Source organism: Triplophysa dalaica, chromosome 15, assembly GCF_015846415.1.
Source record: "Triplophysa dalaica isolate WHDGS20190420 chromosome 15, ASM1584641v1, whole genome shotgun sequence".
NCBI classification, from domain to species: domain Eukaryota; kingdom Metazoa; phylum Chordata; class Actinopteri; order Cypriniformes; family Nemacheilidae; genus Triplophysa; species Triplophysa dalaica.
Window position 1 is genome coordinate 22,655,637 of NC_079556.1, and position 21,439 is coordinate 22,677,075.

The 21,439-nt window shown below is 38.4% G+C and overlaps 1 protein-coding gene across 1 annotated transcript in view; it reads right to left on the reverse strand.

The window, feature by feature from the left end:
• Positions 1-1,212: 1,212 nt before the first annotated feature.
• Positions 1,213-21,439, reverse strand: part of LOC130437422 (serine/threonine-protein kinase PAK 6) — a 22,604-nt gene continuing 2,377 nt past the window's right edge. Inside the window, exons 2-9 of the mRNA XM_056768815.1 lie at positions 11,670-11,895; positions 9,381-10,034; positions 7,597-8,112; positions 5,667-5,800; positions 3,271-3,397; positions 2,815-2,940; positions 2,607-2,741; positions 1,213-2,530 (exon numbers count right to left, since the gene is read on the reverse strand). Coding sequence (XP_056624793.1) covers positions 2,363-2,530; positions 2,607-2,741; positions 2,815-2,940; positions 3,271-3,397; positions 5,667-5,800; positions 7,597-8,112; positions 9,381-10,034; positions 11,670-11,873 — 2,064 coding nt within the window. The 5' untranslated portion in view covers positions 11,874-11,895 and the 3' untranslated portion in view covers positions 1,213-2,362. The remainder of the gene's footprint in view (positions 2,531-2,606; positions 2,742-2,814; positions 2,941-3,270; positions 3,398-5,666; positions 5,801-7,596; positions 8,113-9,380; positions 10,035-11,669; positions 11,896-21,439) is intronic.

The following is a 21,439-nucleotide window of genomic DNA, read 5'->3' on the forward strand; positions in this document are numbered from 1 at the left end:
TATATCTGGTGTAAATATTTACTGTGCTTATCTCTAATATTCTGTTTTTCTTTTCTTTTCATAGACTAAAACTTACAATAAAACAAATGTATCAACTTGAACTTAATCATGTTTGTATGAGAAGCATTCTGGGTTTTTTCCAAGTATGTTAATAAAATTATTGCATACATGTGCAATCTGGACGTGTGAAATAAATAAAAACTTTGTCAGCAAGTTTCTATCTGCATGATTTATTCATTAAAAAAAACTGAATGTCTTTCTCTTTTCATCAACATACAAACACAAGCACGCAAAACATGAAGAGGATTGATGAGTCACCTGTTTTCAGCCGTGTGCTTCACTTCAATCAACACATACACACACATGTTTGTACAGCTATCTTTATGAGGACATACATTGATGCAATGCAATCTCTAACCCCTCACCCTAAACCTGATTATAACCTAAACCCTCAAACCAGGTCTTGATCCTCAAACAGCGCTTTAAAGAGGTCTCAGAAAGTGAGGACCGGGCAAAATGTCCTCACTTTACTCTCTAAGTCCTCACTCTGCTGGTCTAAAAACTCAAACTGGTCCTCATAAAGATAGATGTACAAGTACACACACACACACACACATGTTCACACATGTTGGGTTTCCATGCTTTATGGGGACATTCCATAGACGTAATGGTTTTTATACTTTACAAACTGTTTTAATATTCTCTACCCCTAAACCTCACAATCACACTTTCTGCTCATTTAGATTTTCAAAAAAGTTAATTCTGTATGATTTATAATCTTGTTTCCTCATGGGGACCAAACAATGTCCCCACAAGGACAAGGATTTTGGATATTGCCATCATACCGAAGGGTTTACAAGGTACACACACACAGCCACCCACACACACACACATCCCCAAACACACACATGCACACACGCAGGTTTTTTGAGGTGAAAAAATGTTCTTCAGATTATAAAAAGGTATAAAGAGATAAAGACCCTTTGACTGAATGGTTCTTTGTGGAACCCAAAATGTTTCTTCTATGGGATCGCTGTGAACAACTTTTTAAGAGAGTTTAGATAAACCTCAGGACACACAGAACCGGTCAATATCAGCCCAACGGTCAGGCTTCAAAAAAGAAAAGAATTCAGGAACCAAACTCACGTTTATGTTCTGTAGAGAAAATATCAAGACAAAAGTATGAGTAAATAACTGTGTTTTTATTTGTGAGTGAACTCTTCTTTCATTTATAAAACACTGTTATAGATGTTCTGCTGCACTCCTGAAAATAAAGGTTCTCAAATAGTTATTTGTCAAGCTGTATGATCTCAAACAAGCTTTAACATTCTGTTTCAATAAAGGTTCTCTGTGGTGGAAAACGTCTCTGCAGACTATACAGAATGTAAAAGAATTGAAGCTGTGACTCTTTGGGGTACCAAAAATGGCTCTTCTATGGCATCGCTGGAAAGAGCCCTTCCTAACACCTTTCTTTTTAGGAGTGTATGACCTGTTTGAAATATGAAGATCAACCAAGAATTAAAAATCACACTGACAGAACAATTCTCTCTCTCTCTCTCTCTCTCTCTCTCTCTCTCAATTCTGGGAGCATCACAGCACAACTGTATACAGAAATACCACCATGAATGTTGCATCTAAACACACATTAAATAAAACTTTCATCTTTCATAATGAACAATGTAAACCAAAACATTTACAGTTTATGTACATTATTAGTTCTTCTGACGCTCACTGTGACTGAGTTTGAAGAAAAACCCTCTTTAGCTCAGATGCAAAATTTACATGGTTTACAAGTCCGCTCACGGCACCCTTTCCAAAAGCAGGTGCTCATGTCAATCCATTGCAAAAATAATAAATAGGTCATTAAAATATGTACAGTTGGTTACACGGCTCATTAAAAACAGCTGCACCTGTCAGTACTGACGAATCATGACATCATTTGTTTTCAGCGTTTGCCAACAAAATTCAAGCTTGGAGCGACAATACATGCGAGCCGGTACTGAGGGACCGCCAGCTTTTTGTGGAAAAATGCTGATGATTCCTTCAAGTTCACTCTGAAAGTTTCCTTCAGTTTTCGTTTTCCAAAACAGTCACGTTTTTGGATATGTGGAGTGCTCATGTAGGGGCCGAGAATGTGTGTACATTTCCTCTTAAAATCCGCCACCGTTTAAGCACCGATAACCCAAGTCTGTGTGGAGTTCACGTCTCGACCATATTCTGACCCCTTAGGGAAAAAAGATGCTTTTCACGGGATAAAAGTGCTCCACCACTGGTTATTTTCCGCTCTTCAGAGCATCTAACACGGTGAGAAGCCCCCCGGGGTCTCGAGTGAAACGGTCAGCGCCGGCGCGAGGGAGAATCTTCAGCAGCGAGACATGCGCTTGCGGTACTGTTCCACTAGAGGCACCAGACACTGAGGAGAGCTGGCCTGCAGGAGGAAAGGATGCTCCAGAAGATCTGTGGCACTCGCTCGTTCCATCGGATCTCGAGTCAACATCCGGTCCAGGAAATCCTTCAGCACAGGGGACACCTGCGGAGAAACAGGACATCAAACCAGCGCCTTGGCTATGACTCATCTGTATAATACTCTAGATTTTTATCATCACCTGATGAAGGTTGCGTACGGTGGGTGCCAGCTCGTCTCGAAGCCTCTTCATGGCAGCCACGGGTGTTTCGCTGAAATACGGCGGTTCTCCATCAACCATCTCCACCACCATGATCCCCAGAGACCAAACATCCACCTGCAGATTTCACAAAACATCTTATCGTCTGTCTCAACAGCTTCTCAATCTTACAGTGTTTTGAGCCTCTGACCTCGGTGCCATACGGTGATTTTGAGATGACCTCAGGTGCCATCCAGTATGGCGTTCCCACCAATGACTTCCTCTTAGGAATATCTTTACTGATCTGGGCACAAAACCCAAAGTCTGACAGCTTGATCTGGAGGAAAAACAAAAACAGGGTATGAGCAGTGTTGCCAGATTGAGTGGGTTCCTACGGTATGATGGCTTCTTTTGAGCGTGTTAGACCGGAGAAAAATGCTTTAGGTGGGTTGAGCAGGAGCCTTTTCCTTGCTTTTATTTAGTCAAGTTATTTCAAAACCTTACAGATAATGTGTTGGTTAATCAATCAGGTGTGGGATAGGGAGACCTGTCTATCAATCTAGCGTTGAGATGCGATGACTCGTGAGTGACTTGTTCAAACAGAGGTTTACACAGACAGACAGACAGACAGACAGACAGACAGACAGGTTCAGACAGATGAACTCACCCTGCCGTCGAGTGAGAGCAGTATTGAATCACTCTTGATGTCTCTGTGAATGACGCCCTGTGAGTGGAGATACGCCAGCGCCTGCAGGACGGCCTCACACACCGTAGCGATCTGTTCTTCACTCAGTCTGAAGATAACAACATCACATCAACAGTGCTCTTTAAAACCTCCTCGTGTGTCAGAAAACAATGATCATCTCTATAATCACTGTGCTCCTCACGCTTGCCATCATCCAATCAGGTTTTAGAGCTTTTTTTTATAAAAGCACATTTAATGTTCTCGTAATGAATCTGTTTTTACCACAGCAGAAGAAAAACTACAAGAACATTTCAGCAGCTTTCTGAAAAATCGCAATCAGTTGGGAAAGATCAGAATAACCCCTTCGTTGTTATTCACTCAACTGTGGGGTTTATTCATGTCATTTCATTCCCAGAGAAAGTCTTCAATCTACTGTTCTTGTTCTCTCTGGCACTGTGTGTAAAATGAATGGTGTCTCACTCGGGTCAGATCTTGTTCTTCTGTGATGTCAACATCGCTTTGGAGTCTCAGGACCGACGGAATCAGAACACAAATCAATTCCACCCCAAATATCATCACAACATTTGCTTATCTGATTGTAGAATGGAATAAAAGTCTCTTGCACAGGATAAGAAGTGTCAATCCATGAAGCCATCTCACACATTCACACACACACATCGTCCTCTTGTGGCATGAATGAAACACTACAGTCACATTACAACAGCGTGAGGCCCAAGCATCTTTACAGTTTTTTACAGACGCTAGGACACATTTCTCAATGCTCAATACAATACTTTCTGCAAAACTCTTCACACAGTTCTCCTCACCAACTTTCAAACTGGCAAAGCAGTTCATTTCACATTCAAAATGCACTACAACTACCAAAACACTTTATTCAGGTCTCAAATCAACTCGTTCTTCCAGAACACTAGCAAAGGTTGACAGCCGACAAACACACTTTCTCACCCACAAAACAATGACCTAAAAAACACTAACAACATGTAGCATTATACAATGTTTTCTTGTGTATAACAAGGCCACATCTCTGGTTATATTTCACTGCAATATATGTTACGGGAATGAATCAGACATGATGCAGAATTCGTCAATATTTTGTCGGGGTTTTTTTTGTTTATTTTTCACTGAGTAATTCCAAAATACAAGAATTTGTATGCACACCATCCACTGATACAGATACGATAGTAATGCTAATCTACTCGGTCTTCTCCATTTGGCCACAGGTTCTCATCCACATCACATCTTATGTCATCTAGGGCAATACACCTTCTGTAATGTGCAACTCAGTCAAATGCCCTTGCAGAATACAAGTTACCTGTTGGTTTGCCGGAGAACTCTAACAATAGATGTCACTGTAGAGCGTTGCAGATTTGGCAGCTTCTCTCATTGAGAGACCATGATTTACTACATGATCAATTACAGTAGCTCTGATCTCATCTGAGACTTCAGCTCTTGATCTTCCTCTTATTCTTCTTCCACCATGCATCCGTATTCTTCGCCCCCTCCCAACCACTCTTCTTCCTCTTTTAGCCACTTCTCTATTTCTGGCTGAGTCCATGTTTACATCACAATACAAAACTATTCAGCAGTTGTCTCCTTTTGTAATGAAATTGAAAGAGTAAAACCTGTGTAGATGTTCATCTACAATGAGAATCAGCTGTGGCTGGTCTTATTGTTCAATTGTTTTTATAGCATTTTATTTTAAGATTTAAAATATATTTCATTAAAATATTACTGTAGAAATGTAGCAAATTGCCGTCTTATTGAGTTTTGTATTATGTTATTGACTTGAACATAAGCATGTGCAAATTGGCGTGTACGTACAAAAAGTTTTGGCAGTTGTTTTGTCTAAATGAGAAAAGAATTCATGACATTTGAGAGATGTAGTCATTGAATGCATTTTGTGCCAAAGCAATGATAATTGATCCTCAGTTTAGCCCACATAGACTTCTGTTGTGCTCACTGTGTGAAGAGTTTTGCAAAAGTGACCTAAGTATTGAGAAATGTGTCACAGCGTCTGTAAAAAACTGTAAATGACACTCATTACAATCAGAGCAAACTTGAATTTAAAGTCCCCATTCTGTGAACTACTGACAATATTTCTTCCAAACATCTAATAAAAATATTGTCACTATTTGCAAAAAAATAAAACTGAAGAAACAGGTGAAAATAACAGAAAAGAAGCTCTGTGTTTTCAAACCTCAAATATGCAAAGAAAACAAGTTCAGATTCACCTCAGTCATATTTCTTGCTTTTATCTGGATGCTGTGACATCATCCCTGTTTTTCATCATGTGGATTATGTTCTTCAATAAATAAATAAAAGATATATATATATATATCTATACTGTGCATTCATACCTGGTTTCAGAGACGATGTTTGTTAAAGCTCCTCCCTGTAGATATTCCATGATGACCCAGAGTTCCTCCTCCACAAGAGCGCTCTTGAACATCTCCACCACATTCCTGTGCTGATAATCCCTCATGATCACGACCTGTGACGAGACGTTCATGTGAGAGATGAGACGGGTCAGATGAGTGAAGGGACAGAAGAAAAACCGTCCGAACATCTCTACTGGAGCTGCATTATTGCGATTATTACTGTCGATGAACAGATTTTACTTTGAAGATTTTAGATGTTTCATAACTTTCTGTGACACAGCTGCATGCCATATTCCTTCTATAAACATCCAAAACCAAATCATATAATGTGAAAAAAACGAATAATGATGTTGTCAATTAAAAATCTGAAAGGAAGAGCTAAAGGACACGTCACTGTTTCTCTTCTCTGATTGGTCGCTGTATCTGGTGCTCAAACACACTGAGAAACACAGAGATGATCACAAACGGACAGCTGTCAGTCATTGAGGCTTCTGGTCATGATGTAATGGTTCACCTGTAATTGTAATCCACATGAGTTTTCCTGCATTGCGTTTCCAGAAATCATGTTTTCTCAATTTCTCTTTGTTATCATTACTTATACTAAATCTATTTTATTGTCTCTAAAGTTGTGAAAGTGCTAAAGAAACCATTAAGAACTGAACAACAGAATTTTGATCTGTGTATTTGTAATCATCACAGTGCTGGATTGGATAACAATATAAAAAGAATAATTAAAAACAAATTATTAGAATTAAAATGATCAATAAATTATACTGTCAACAGGGGTAGAGAACAACAATAATCATTGTTTACCGCGATTAATAACATCCAGAATAAAAGTTTGTGTACTGTGCATATCAAGTTTGTGTTCATATACAAATACATGCAGACATAGTAAGGAAATATTTACATGTACTTATATTTCCCAATCATTTAAAGTAGGGTTGTGCGATATTGAGAAAAATGCGATATGTGATGTCATGCTAAATAATGAGATTTTCGATATGCGATACGATATTTATTTTTCTAAAATCAATTTAAATTGTATTAAAATCAATAAAAAAAATGATATGACCAACATATGTTTCACATTATTTTAGGAAGAAGACAGCATCACTACAACTTCTGAAAGATTTCTGAAAAATGCTGCCATATCTTTGAGGTGCTTGTTCATTAAATGCTCATCAGCAGCCGTGGATGTCTCAGGATGGATCTTCTTTGCTCGCTATGAAAGCTTTGCGATGCGAATGTTTGATTGATTTGTGTCAGAGTACATGAACGCTAGCATTCGCACGCACGCACGTATATGCCAACTAACATCCGCTTGCCAGATAGATACTACAATCCCCATCGGCCTAAAAATTTGACCATACATAACTTTTCGAAGAATTAAATAGCTCATTTATTGCAAACCATTGTGGTATGCACATTTGCGATATTTGGATATATTGCACAGCCCTAATTTAAATGATAAATAGATGATAATTCATTTTTATAGTTTCCCTAAATATATACGTGTATCTTTATGCTATATATATTATAAATAAAAACTTAACATGCACAGTGAACAGACGACATTTTATTCTGGATGTGATGAATGGTTTGATAGCCCTATAGGCTGGAACGCTTCATTCCACATTGAAAAGATGAAACTATCTGACCTCAGTTTAACTGTAATTTTAATAATAATTAAAATTAATAATTTGTGTCAAGAGTTCATGTTTTACTCCACTCTTGTCTGTTTTATTCATTCTGCTTTTCAACAAATGATCTAGTGTAAACCTGAACTTTGGCTTATAGAGAAAACCTGATGTGCGTTTGAAAACTTCATATATTAACGTGGAATGACAGGTGGAGCTTGAAATGGTGTCCAGGACATTCACGTTCACAGTCCTGTGTGCCGTCTCACCTCATTGAAGAGAAGTTCTCGTCTCTGTTGTCTTCTGAGGTCCATCATTTTGACTGCCACCACCCGTCCGCTGTGTTTCTCGCGAGCGATGCACACCACACCTGTCGAGCCCTCTCCGATCTTCACGAAGTTCTCCAGGTATGAGCGTGGGTCTCCTTTATCCACCACCATCTGCAGCGCTGCTTTGAACTGCTGGTGGGTGACTTTAGGGGGGTCGGGAGGGGGGCGCGGCGACGGGTGCAGAGGGGCTCTGAACGCGGGGGAACAGGTCCCCGGGGGGCTGTTGGCCAGGGAGCCGGTGGGTGAGGGGCGGGGTTGGGACGGGCTGTCCTGTCTGGGGTAGAGTCCTGGGTTGGGACAGCCGGAATGTCTCATGAAGGGGTCGGGGCCGGCGGGCCGGTAACTGATGTTAGGTGAGAGGCCGATGGTGTAGCTTGAGGAGGAGCGGATGCTTTGGTGAGGTCTCACGAGAGGACTGTTGGTGCCACTGTGCATATGTCTCATGACTGCCTCGGCCTGTATCATACCAGAGGATTCTCATCAAATCTTGCTTTTAAGATGTCAAATACGGTTTCTTAAAAACATTTGGAGCAACAAACTGCCTTTATATTCATTTAAAACAAGATGGGACATGTTAAAAAGCACTATAATGTGACGACTTTTACTGACAGTTTAACACAATCCTTACAAATTCTCATGACCGTAACCATTTTAAACGGTTAATCTCAAAGCATGTTCTGCTAAAAACAAGCGATGACATGATGCCTAAGCAAGTTTTTATTAATCATGCATAATAAGATAATGTATAAGATAATGCAATGTAAGTCGCTTAGGATAAAACGTCTGAAAAATGCATGTGTAAATGTAAAATGTAAATGTAAGACATTAATGACTAGTTACATGTTACATATTCAATAGATTACTGCACAAATGACTCTCTCCAAAAGTATTTTATTACTTATGACTCATTACTAAGTAACAAGTTACACTAACACTGTTTATATTTGAATAGAATATTATACATGTGAAATTTCTCTAAATGTGGTAAACCACCTGTATCGGTCATGAGAAGTTACATACACAAGAGAATATTACGGTTTTAACAAGACAAATATAAAGTAATTTTTGGTTAGCCATTAGAAGTCTCTTACAGGCTTCATGCAAGTATCTTTGTGTGTTTAAACAGTCTTTAAAAATGTTACGGAGGATGAGAATATCATTCCTTGACTCTTCTTTCTTCCACTATTTCTTCATTTTTATTAAACAGTAATATTTTCCATCTAGTAGCAGAACATCCAAATGATCTTTTCAGAATATTTTAATTTGACTCTGTTTCAATGACAACATACTGTATAATGCACTCAGACAAATCGTGGCGAGTTACGGTTATGAGAATTTCAGCAGGAAAAGCAATAAAACACAATTATTTATGATGTCAAAATGACGTTTCGTCCAAGGGAGAGAACACAATAATCTTTATTATGATTTTACAGAATTGAATGTTTTATCATTCAAATCTTAAGGCGTAAATACACTACAAGACTTTTGCTGAGATTTTCAGTCTTTACATGAGTCAGTGTGCAGATCTGTTCAGTTTGTGGGTTCCTATCGGAAACTTTCAAAACTTTTTTGTAAGTGTGTGATGACTATTTCAGGTTTTAAAAGTCTTGTAGTGTGTTCCAGCCATTAACCAGCGTGATGTTTCAGTGGTTCCGTGAGGATCACCCAACATCATCTCATGTTCAGATCCACCTGATCAGCATGATTTCAGTATGTGAGTTTACCTTCAGGTCGTATGAGGAGAACGGTCTTCCAGGGCTGTTTTGAGGATGCACCAGTAGTCGGTTTGAAGTCCTCACATCGGGTTCTCCGTGCGGTTGATGCATGGGCATCGTAGGGCTATAGAAACATGAAATGGGTCTGTGGTTGTGTGAGAACACAATGGGGAACTCTCTCCTCATCATGAGTCTCTCCGTAGGACTTCCCACATCTCCTCCCAGATACGTGGACCGGGGAGGCTCCGGGAAGTGTATGGGGGGCGGCGGGGGGGCCGGAAGAGCCGGAGGAGGAGGCGGGGGTCCCTCCAAAGACCTGTTGCTGACCTCATAAGTGGACTTTGCGCGGGGCAGGACGCCGTTGGGCTGCAGCGTGATGCTTTTCTTCAGACCCATGAACGGCGTTCCGCTCTCGCTGTGGATGTTTCGTGACCTGTCGGGCCAGCGGGACTCGGGCTCATCGTGAGAGGGCTCCAGACCCTCATACTGATACACCTCGCCCTCATTGACCTCCCCCAGACGACCGAGCGACTGCGCTCTCTTGCGTGCCGACGGGCTGCTCTTGCGCAGGGAATTGGAGCTGGTCACGGACAGGCGGCTCATGTCCGACAGCATGGCTGAGATGTAGTCCCCGTGGCCAATCATACTGCCTCGCACGATGGTCTGTGGAGGACGAGAGGAAGATTGTGATGAATGCTGAAACCCAGCACTATTTAAAGATCATGTGAATTCACCTGGGTGAGCATCAACTCACAATCACACTTTCCTCTAAGGAGGCTATTTCTGGATGACGTTTGTTGTGCAAGACTAGGTCTAGTCAAGCTCTAAACTATCAAAGCATTTCTTGCAAGTCCAAACCTAAAGACACGTTTTTTTTAACAGAAAGGCTGTGATTGGTAGTCTTGTTGTTCTCATGTACTGTTGTTCTCATGAAACCAGGAAAAAATTGTGTGCTTTTGGTTTAATAGTAATATGAGGTTTGAATACAGAACTGGAGCGAAAATAGCTTTTCTTTAGAAGAACGAACACACAATAAGACACATGTAGGAATACAGTATATAATGTTGAGCTGTTTAGCTGTATGATTGCTAAAAAAAACTATAGATACAAAAGATTCTGGAAATATGTTAAAATAAACATGGAAAATATCATGAGAGTGATTGAAAATCATTTGAAAAGGTCAGAGCACCACATCATTCAAAGCAGAATTTATCTCTTGTCTTGTTTCTTTAACAACACTCTTGTCAGTGTGTGAATGGGTTTTACACCATGGTTAACTTTCGTAAGGTTCAGTTCAGACCATAGACTGTATAAAAGGTTCAGACATGACAACATTTTTATATCAAGAAAACACAATTCTGTGAGTGAGAGATTGCTTGATTGTTGATATTAAGAATTCACAGTGAAAGATTTTACTAGTGAAAATGTAATTACTGATATCAAAAATAGCAATTTCTAGTAGAAATTATATTCTTTATATCAAGAATTGAATCGTTGAAATCAAAAATATATCCTGAGAATGATTAAAAGCTAATTCGGCTTCCCATATGCGTCTTTCTTTAGAACACATGAAGCAAATCGACGTGTCAAATTCATGCGTTTCAAAGACTATAAAAGCAGTTATGGTTTTATTTGAAACTCTTATTCAGATATTAATATTATTACCGTCCAAATCCGTTTGGTCGCAACAAGATGGCGGCCTCTATCTTCTCTTTATAAAACAAAATGCAGACGCAAATCAACCCATCTCTCTTTGTTGAAAGGTTTACTAATCTAATATATTTCAAAAACCTGCTGCATAAACGACACACAAAATAGCTGAAATCATCTTCTGATATGAGTAAACCTTCCACATTTCATCACATTTACCGTCAAATAACGTTACAGACGTCATGTCGCAAAAAAAACTTTCACCAACTGCCATCAATCAGGTGTAGGAGTGGGAATATCGTAACTACGAGTTCCGAGCACATGACCAATGAGCAACCCCTATATCTATATCAAGTGGAAAACACAACTTGCTGTAGTCATTTTGTAGTTTAGGCCCGAGTTTTACTTGCATGCCTCGTTTTTAATTACGCAGGGTAATAAATCATAACCATAATAAAAATGACATTCTATTAAGATGGGGATTTTTTTAAATCTATTAAAACATTTGTCATTTTTGGATATTCGGTGTGGCGACTTTGTATACATTGTTTGCTTGTTATTAAATGATTAAAGAAAAGTAAATCTGTTCTGTCTAGATGTTCTTTCATCAGTGCCATGATGTTTGATGTGTGTCACGGCCTCCGGTACCTTCTTTGGTTTGAGCTCCACTGGTGTTATTCGGGACGGGTCCACCATGGGTTTGGGTCTGCGGAGGTTCTCTATTAAACTCTGCCATTGTGTTGGAAGGCCGACGAAGACCCCTCGCTTGATATCGAAAGAGGTGTGAACACGATGCTCAAAGTTCTTCGGAGCAGAAATCTCCGGCCTCTTCTTCTTCTTCTTGTGAAACATTTTCAGGCCCTACAGCCGAGAGCTTCAAAACAGAGACAAAAACATTTCTAAAAGGAACATTTTAAGAAAATAAAGATAACAATAGGAGTGTGAACATCAATGTGAACATCATTGTGAACCCTGCAAAAAGCAAACCTATATGTAAGTTACTTTAAAGCATGAGCATACAAGCTGATTTAAGAACAACTTCTTGCTTCTATAGTATCATCATCCTCAAATTTTGTTCCCCTTTTCTACATCAGTAGCTCTGAATTTGGATGAAGTGTGCTGCCTCAATAGGAAAAGATCACATCATCATCTTTGTTCTTAAAATAGCCAACCAAGATTTTTTTTTTTTCGAGTTTTAAAATTTGGAGATTCTGCTCAGATTTGCATTCATGAATCACATCGAATTCTCTTGAGACCAAGTGATCTGACCTGTACAATCCACTTTATTTGTTACATCTGTACGTTTACTGTGAACAATTGCTTATTTGTGTGTCATTTTAGGAGAAACATTGGCACAAAGGTGTAGGTTTGATTCCCGGGGAACACACATGAACACACATGAATGTAAATGAGACACGACTGAAACATGATGAGAAGTCTCCTGAGGAACAAGAGCTGTGGTTGTAAAGTGTGTGTAAATCTCTCCGGTGTTTCGGTTACACTGTCAATAACAAACTGACAAGAAGAGTCAAGTCAACCTTCTGAAGCGGCCGTCCGGTGGGACTGAAGACTTGTGTGTCTGTTTGTGTTTTCATTGATCTGTGTGTGTTAACTGAACCCACAACCTTCATCCTCACAACACTGTTTAACATCATATAACCTTGATCTTTAACAGGACTGATGTAATGTGCTTCTGTAGGTCCACACGAGCATCTGTATGTTACTGAGAGAAATATAATCCAAACATGTTTGACCAACAAACCCATTCTGAAATCCCCAAACAGATTTGCGCTTTTGTTTTACCAGATATTGATTTCTTTTTTAAGAACAGGCTCACGTAATCAAAGAAAAGCAGTTTGCCTCACAGATTTTATTGTTGATAAAAATAGATTTAGATCAAATGGATGGATAGGAATGACTTGTTCATATAGTTGTTCTGAAATCTTTGTACTCGATGTTGTGCACGATAGGAAACATTGACGTGAGTTGTAATCGTATCTATTGTTCGAGCATACCGTGGTATTAACGGGAAACCAGATTATTTTGATCCACGTCCTAACGTGTTGTTAACCTCACATCATCTCTGCAACAGAAACATTAGAGTTTATTTATCATTTGAACACTCTCTCCTGTCGACCGTCATCCACTGAAATACAGAAGCTGAAGCGCCAATATCAGCTTTCGAAAAGACTGATCTGTTTTCACTGTCACAGCATTTCACACACATCTGATGTCAACATTTGATCTGTACGGACAGTCACCTCCACCAAACTTTCATTTCAGACACATGTCAGTATGAGTCGTGCATAACCTCATGTAGTAAAGTAGAGGTGAAGTAAATACTGTAGGATACTTTCATATTTGCTATGGTAAGGTTCACAAATACCTGTCTGTCATCCATCCGATTGTTTAAATGATGAAAAAAATTGTGTACTTTTATTACATGTTGTCTGTTTAAGGGTGTGTTCACATATGCCATGTTTGGTTCAATTAAGGGTGGTTTCACATTAGCACTATTAGTGCGCACATGGGTTCGGAAGACAGCGTTCACATCATCAAAACCAATCAAACTCTGATGTTAATCAAACCCGGGTGCGCACCCGCGGACTGTACCCAGGTCCGCTTAAAAAGGGAGGTCTGGGGTGTGGTTCATGTGAACTCCAGTACGCCTCACTGCTGATATGAACGCAATCGTACAAAAATGTACGCAAGTAAAGCACTACAAATGATGTATTATTTAGTAAAAATGTGTGTTTGTGTGTGTGTTTCACTCACTTTTCATACAAGCGTGACTGACGCACTCCGAGCAGAGAGCTATAGGCCTAAATCTCATTTCTGTTCGCCTTCAGCATTCTTGAGAGCATTGGCAGTACATAAAACAGACGAAAGTGCCGTCATGTCGATAGTACTTTGTCATTTGAGAGCCATGTCGCCAACACCTGTAAAATTTTCCATCTTAAGAATATATCTAAACTACGTCATATGCTGCCACTGTCAGATGCAGAGAAATTTATTCATGCATTCATGACATCAAGACTAGATTACTGTAATGCACTTTTAGGGGGTTGCCCTGCAGGCCTATTACAAATACTCCAACTGGTACAAAATGCGGCAGCTCGAGTTCTTACACGTACAAAAAAGTATGAGCATATAACCCCGGTTCTGTCAACCTTGCACTGGTTACCTATAAAGCATCGCATTAACTTTAAGATCTTGCTTATTACCTAAAAAGCCCTACATGGTCTAGCGCCACAGTATTTGAATGAACTTCTATTGTATTACACACCTCCACGTGCATTATGCTCTCAGGCGTCCTGTCAGTTGGTAATACCTAGAATTTCAAAATCAAGTGCAGGTGGTGGATCCTTTTCTTATCTAGCACCTAAACTTTGGAATATTCTTCCCTGCACTGTCCGGGAGGCAGACACACTCTGTCAGTTTAAATCTAGACTAAAGAAGCATCTTTTTAATCATGCATACACTACACTTCCATAATATTAATCCCCTATAATTTATATTGCATATTGGAATTTAAAGTCGGTTTAATATTTTATCTGTGGTTCTCTCTCCTTTAACTTAAATGTTTGCTTTTACTGTGCGTGTGTACAAGTGTGTTTGCGTGTGTGCGTCTATGTCAATGTCTGTAAGTATGTGTGCATATTGTGTATGTGGAGCATTTGTATGTTTGTCTTTTGTCTTTTCACCTTTTTCTTGTTTTTACAGGTATCTGATCTTAGTTGTTTTACTTATATTCAATGTGTCTCATGTGCTGCTGCTTTGTAACAATGAAGATTGTAAAAAGCGCTATATAAATAAAGTTGAGTTGAGTTATGTAATGAAGCTTTGGAAACAAAACTAATAGTTGAAAAACATAAACGGATTAAAAGTGAAGCCAGCAAGGTTCTGCATTTTGCCGCTTTCTGCTGCATCATTACAAGCGACAGGGTAATCACCCTAACCCTGACCCAAATTAAATCATATGGACGCAGTCCAGCGGGATTATTACAACTAGTCTTCTGACCAGGCCATCCAACTAAATGTGAAACCAACAAACTTGTTCCATTGCTCTGTTAGTGCGGCTTATTTGTGTAAGTGTGAACGCCATCCCTGAAACCATGGTGCGCACAAAGGTTGTTATCTCTATATGCTATTGTATGGCTAACCAAAGCTGTGTTAGCTTTTAGCAAGCTAAGTATGCTGGGTAAAAATAGAAACATTAAAATGTCATCTTAAAATTTAGTTTGTAAAAAACATATGATCATTGATTTCCGGTAAGTTCTGTTTTAAAATATAAATCATAAAGGCTGTCCGATCTAGTGGTCGACCGATTGTCGAACTGGCCGATTATCGGCGTCGATATCAAAGATTTAGCCGATAATCGATTGCCCACTGCCCCTCTGATTTGTTGGGACTAAGTCACTGTATAACAAACACAACTTTTTCCAGAAGGGTTTAATTACTATCACGGGAAACGTTTATTTGACCTTTTAAAAGGTTATTTGACATTTAAAGACTCAGACACACATAGTCCCATGCATGACAGTTCTTCAATTGAAGCGTTGGATGCAGCTTCCAGTAAATGAACGCCAATCAACGCGGGAGGAACATAAAGGGTTTTTCACTCTCACACCGAAAGCACTTACTAACTGGAGCTGCTTCGTGTTCATGTTCACTGAGGTAAGGCAGCATCAGACGTTGAATCAATCCACTACACTGAAGATGCAAAACATTTCAATTAAATTAGTGCCTGAATTTCGGAGCAGCTTTGCGGGTTTCCTGCAGGTTCCGCAGGATTTAAGCATTATTATCATGTAGATATAATTCACATCCACAGTATAACAATGATTTTGCTTTGCAAGCGAGCAGCACACTGCACAAGCATTTCTTGTAATTGATCGAGCTGGCATTTTGCACGTCACTTAAAATGACGCCATTTCAAAAATACAAGACATTTTAAAGCATAAAGAACTTGAATCGCCGGTCTACAGTCAGAGCGCTCTCATGCGCACACACACACACAGACTCCGCATCTCAAGCTGCTCGCGACAAATGTTAGACAGAGTTATTTTTCGCAACTTATTTATACACACAATTGTTCAAAGACACACATGGGTGTGATTAAATTCCAGTCTTGCCGACAATACACTCAAGGAATAGGCTAATGTACTAACTAAGTGTGTCTAAAATATGCTTTTAATGTTATAGCTTCATGAAAAGCTATATTTACGGCCTTTTCAACAACATACACAATAAAGCTATGAAGCCAATTATATTATTTACACTTATTATATAAATTCTAATTGTGATAGTTAATCCAATGATCAGCAAAATGCAATTTTTAAGTCATCAGAACATATTTTGTTACATAAATAAATATAATTTATTCCATTCAATTCATTTTTCATTTGTTCCTTGTTGTTTTTTACTGCGTTGCTTGTGGTTTACAAAATGTTTACAGAATTCTGCTGGGTGCTCCCTTCTTTCTTTTTTTATTATTAATATAAGTGCTATGATTAAGATTTCTCAGTCAGAATTAAAAATCTCTAAAATGTTTCAGAGCCTGTGTTCTTAATTTCTATATAAATTTACGTTTTTACACCATATATATATATCGGTTCAAAATATCGGATATCGGTCTAATTCACACGAAAATAATCGGTATCGGCCTGAAAGACGCATATCGGCCGACCTCTAGTCCGATCCCGTTGCGATCAGGTTCCATATCTTTAGGTTTGCTGTTAAAATGCCATTCTGAATGCTAAGCGAACATGGACAAAAGTTATTTATTTTCTTCTTTGGTCTGGACCAAAAGAACCAATCCACAAAGGTGAATGACCCTTAAGTCAGATTCTTAAAGCATCTTTTTTGGATTCAGGTTGTGATTGTTGTTTGGCCGAGATATAACTATTTAAAACTCTGGAATCTGAGGGTGCAAATAAATCTAAATATTGAGAAAATGGCCTTTAAAATTGTCAAATGAAGTCCTTAGCATAGCATATTACTGACAAAAAAAACGATTTGACATATTTGGAATATGATCCTTACTTCAAATCCTAATGAGTTTGGGCAATTTTAACCCATACAATGTATTTTCTGCTATATCAAAAATGCTCCCGTGCCGCCTAAGTGCTACAGGGTCACTGTGATCAGTGAATCTTTCATTGAAAACTATGATTTTGGGGTTGTGATTTTTCTTCAGCAGCTCTGCTGGCTTTGAAGGCTTGTAATAACAGGAGCGAGTGTTTTATTCATTTATGTAAACACACGCTACAATCTCAACTCAACACACGCCTCTTCACTGATCCTATTTTGGACTAGTGCTCACATTTGATGCAATATTTGTGTCAATCGTTTCACAAGCTAATCCTCTCTGTCAATGAGCGTTGAATCTGATGTTTCCTGCATCACATTTACACTTTGACCCCAACAACAACACAAGAATGAAAAGTTTCACATACATATTTGTGAAATAGACTGATGATTTATATTTAACAAATATACAGCCGCGGAAAAATATCATTACAAATGTTCATTTAATGTTAATTTCTAGATGTATTGTGATCATTTCAGTCCATTGTCTGTTGGATAAGAACAAAATCAAACCTCAGCAGTGACATAAAGTCATCCAACAGCAACCTACAATATCATTCTTGAACTTTTTCTAAATACATGTAGAAATATGTGAATCTGAACTTGAAAATGAACGCACATAGATACAATTTTTATTAGAAATTTGGGAGAAATATTATTAGTAATGATCATTTTACCTAAACACATGTCTATAGTACATTTTGAAATCAGAAAAACTTATTTTAAAATGGTCTCTTAATTTTTTTCTGTGACTGTAAATTATAAATGTACGTATAGATAAAGACATTACTGTAAAAGTGAAAACTGTGTTCTCTGCTTTATGCTTGAAAACATTCTTAATAATTTATGTGTTGAACTAATAGTTGAATCACAAATAAATGTGTACATGTATCTTATGGTGTGACAGCGAAAATTGAGAAAATAAACTTACAGTGAAGAGAAATCTCTCTTATGCAATTTTTTAATATTATTAACAGATTGTATTGTAACTTTTTGATTTATGTCACACCATATGACACATATCTGGTGTATCTGTCAACTATCCTCATACATATTTGTCCACTTTGAACTAGAATTCATATATGGCCAGATTTAAGATTTGGTTTGAATGTGATGTTGTTCTTTCATGCCAAAAGTGTTGTGAACCCCCGTCATGATATGGCCTAGTTTGGGAAGCACTGTTATATTGATTTCTACTATTTGTTGTTGATCTGAACTTCATTCACATGAAGAATCTCTACAGCGGTCAGTTTAAAGCTGTAAAATATAAAGGTAAAGTGGGCGTGCTTGTTTGAGCATCTGAAGTGAGCAATAACTCACAGTCTGTCACACAATATCTCATTAGGACACACACTATACACCAGCACACACTACACTATAATAGCTTCACTTGATAAATGTTGAATCATTTATTCAAGCTTCAGCAACACCGTCCACCATCTGTCTGTCATCAAGTTGATGAATCCTCTCACGCTCATTATCTGCAAACCTTACACACTGTAGAACACAAAACACTCTCTTTCACTCGCCAGGTTTCCATTACAGATTTGTTCAAAATGTAAGCGATGTTTATAAATGTCGGTTAAAACAATATTGCGGTATGACTGTGTTTCCATTAAATGATGTTATGCGATTAAAGTGTAGTTTGTTTCAAGTCATCCTGGCCATACTTCTTCTTTGTACGTTTTCTGTCAGGTTGCAAACAAACTTTAGTGCCACACTGCCCCCTACTGTGATAAAAGAGTGAAGAGAAATGTCTTTATTTCCAGATATATGTTCTCACGCCCACGATCCGTTGGCTGAACATCTGATGCACTTTTCTGGAAACACTTCGAAACGTTGAAAGTCGTCATCTGATTGGTTGAATTTCACAGGATTTCCGGAAGACTTGCCTGTCGCATTCTTTAACGGTCCGCCTGGAAACAACAAAGCCGTGTGATCTAAGAAGTAAGCTGTCGTGTTTACAACTGTTGCTATAAGAATTCATCACGATCGACTAAACGCTCAATTCTTAAAAGTATGCGAAGTTCACGACATAAACTTTTAATCATTGTTGTTTCTGTTAACTTTTGACACGTTCGTGAATGTGCATCGGTCTGTTACTGCGGGGACATTTCCGGGACTGTAAACATGACGCGGCACCAAACGAAACGTGATTGGTTCCTTTACCTGTCAGTCATATGGTCTCTAGGGCGGGCCTTTCCAAAGAAAGCTGCGAAAAGTTCCATACCTTCAGTAAACTACGCGAGAATAATATTCTTAAAACCTCACTGTTTCTTAAAAATCTATATAGTGCACTCATTCGTTTTCCAGCCGTCATAACATATAACTTCATGTGAATTCATTACATCCAATCTTTGCAAATGTTCTTCCCAAGCATACCACCGATGGTCATGTGACTTTTTTATTCATAACGTGACTTGTAAATACGTCAAAAAGTGTTTCCATCGCAGTTTTGCGCTAAATGCCTATATCTTAATTGCCTGAAAAAACACAGAACTTTTTTGCGATACAATTCGCGCATTTTGAAGGGTAATGTACACCTGGGGCCTCATGTATCAACGTGCGTGCGCACAAAATTGAGCTGGAAACGTGCGTACGTCACTTTAAACGCAAAGGTTGTGATTTATTAAAACAAACACACATGTAAGCAAACTCTGAACATGCGTACACACATTTTGGAGATACGAGGCGACACAACTGGTGAGTTAGTGAACTCAAGTTAGTTTGCAGAAAGTAAGTTTGATAAAACGATAAGCATTGATGCCTCACACACATTTAATTTGACCTTATATCCGTTAAACATCCAATATCACGAAGATTGGCATAGTTATTTGCGCTTGTATTGAGTGATGATTAATTCATGGACCTTCCTGTAAAATCCCACTAAAATCTTACATAAATATTCAATAGAAATGTTTAATCATCGGTGTCTCACATGAGCGTGTGAGGAGTATGGAAGTAAAATAGTGACAAAAGTGTGTGAAGCAAAGAGACGTGCTGAATAGCACTAACTGAAAAAAATGCATTGTAATAACAGTTCTTACATTATAAGGTTCTGCAATTCAATATGGTTGTACATTTAAGCTGTGAATATTTCAAATTGAAACATTTCACACTCGGTATCAGCGTCTAAAAATTAAAAATCAAAATTCACCTTTTAAATTTCATTAAAAAAATTCAACTTGTTTTTAAATTCAACCTTTAGTATTCGACAGATAATTTTCAGTCCATATTATTTCGATTTAAAAATTCGCTTCCACAAATTCAGCGGTTCAAATTCGGCTTGAAATTCAAAGTTTCACATCCGGGAATCCCAGGAAAAGCAATAGAGCGCCGATTCTACAAATGCATGATCTCTTCCCGCTGCCTGACCGCTTCACCAGCAGGTGGTGTAAGTCGGTTCTGACGTAGATCAAATCAAGAAATGCAGATACTCTTTATATGTTTGCCACGGTGTCCACTCATCTGCTCGATAAAGTGAATTTAGTTGTTCTCATAGGTCGCTTCTTGAATTGCAGAACCCTAAATTGCAAGAACTGTTAATACACGCATTTTTTTCAGTTAGTGCTATTCAGCACGTCTCTTTGCTTCAAACACATGTGTCACTATTTTACTTCCATAGAGGAGGAGATGAATACAGGACAGCATCAAATACAATAACTGCAGAACACAGTGTAAATAAATAACTAAATATATTTCCTTAAATGTGCATAATCATCAGATATCAAAGTCTGTAAATACAGCTACTGTCGTTTCTCTTTATGTCCTCGTTTTCAGTCCTAATTATGTTCATAACAAAACCGAAATTAAGAAACATTTGTCTTTTACAATTATGTCTTCAAATTGTATCTCAGGTTAAAGACACCACTAATGAATGATTATAATGAGGTGTTAATGCTCAGTATTAATGATATAAATATAAACATGCAGCAGAGACCTTGTTTGACTTTAATATAATTCTAATAATAATTGTTATTAAAAATGATAATTAGTAAATCTCAGTGTATCTCATGTGTGGCCTTTATGATTACTGATGGGATCTGGTGTTTTTGGCAGTTTTACATCATTCTTTGTTATTTTTCTATGGCGTCTGATAGCGGTTGGACCCGAAAACAGTTTACGTTCATTACGGTGCGTGACGTCAGCCATAACAAGCGGATTGGATGACAGGCTTATTTCTATACTGATCAGCATTCATGAACGCTTTGCATTGACTATTAATGGGTAAAAATGGGCTGTGATTTATAAAGTGCGTACGCACGGGTTTATAAGTCTGAATATGTTTTGGGGTTCACTTTTTTTTGTCTTTCGGACACACGTGCACT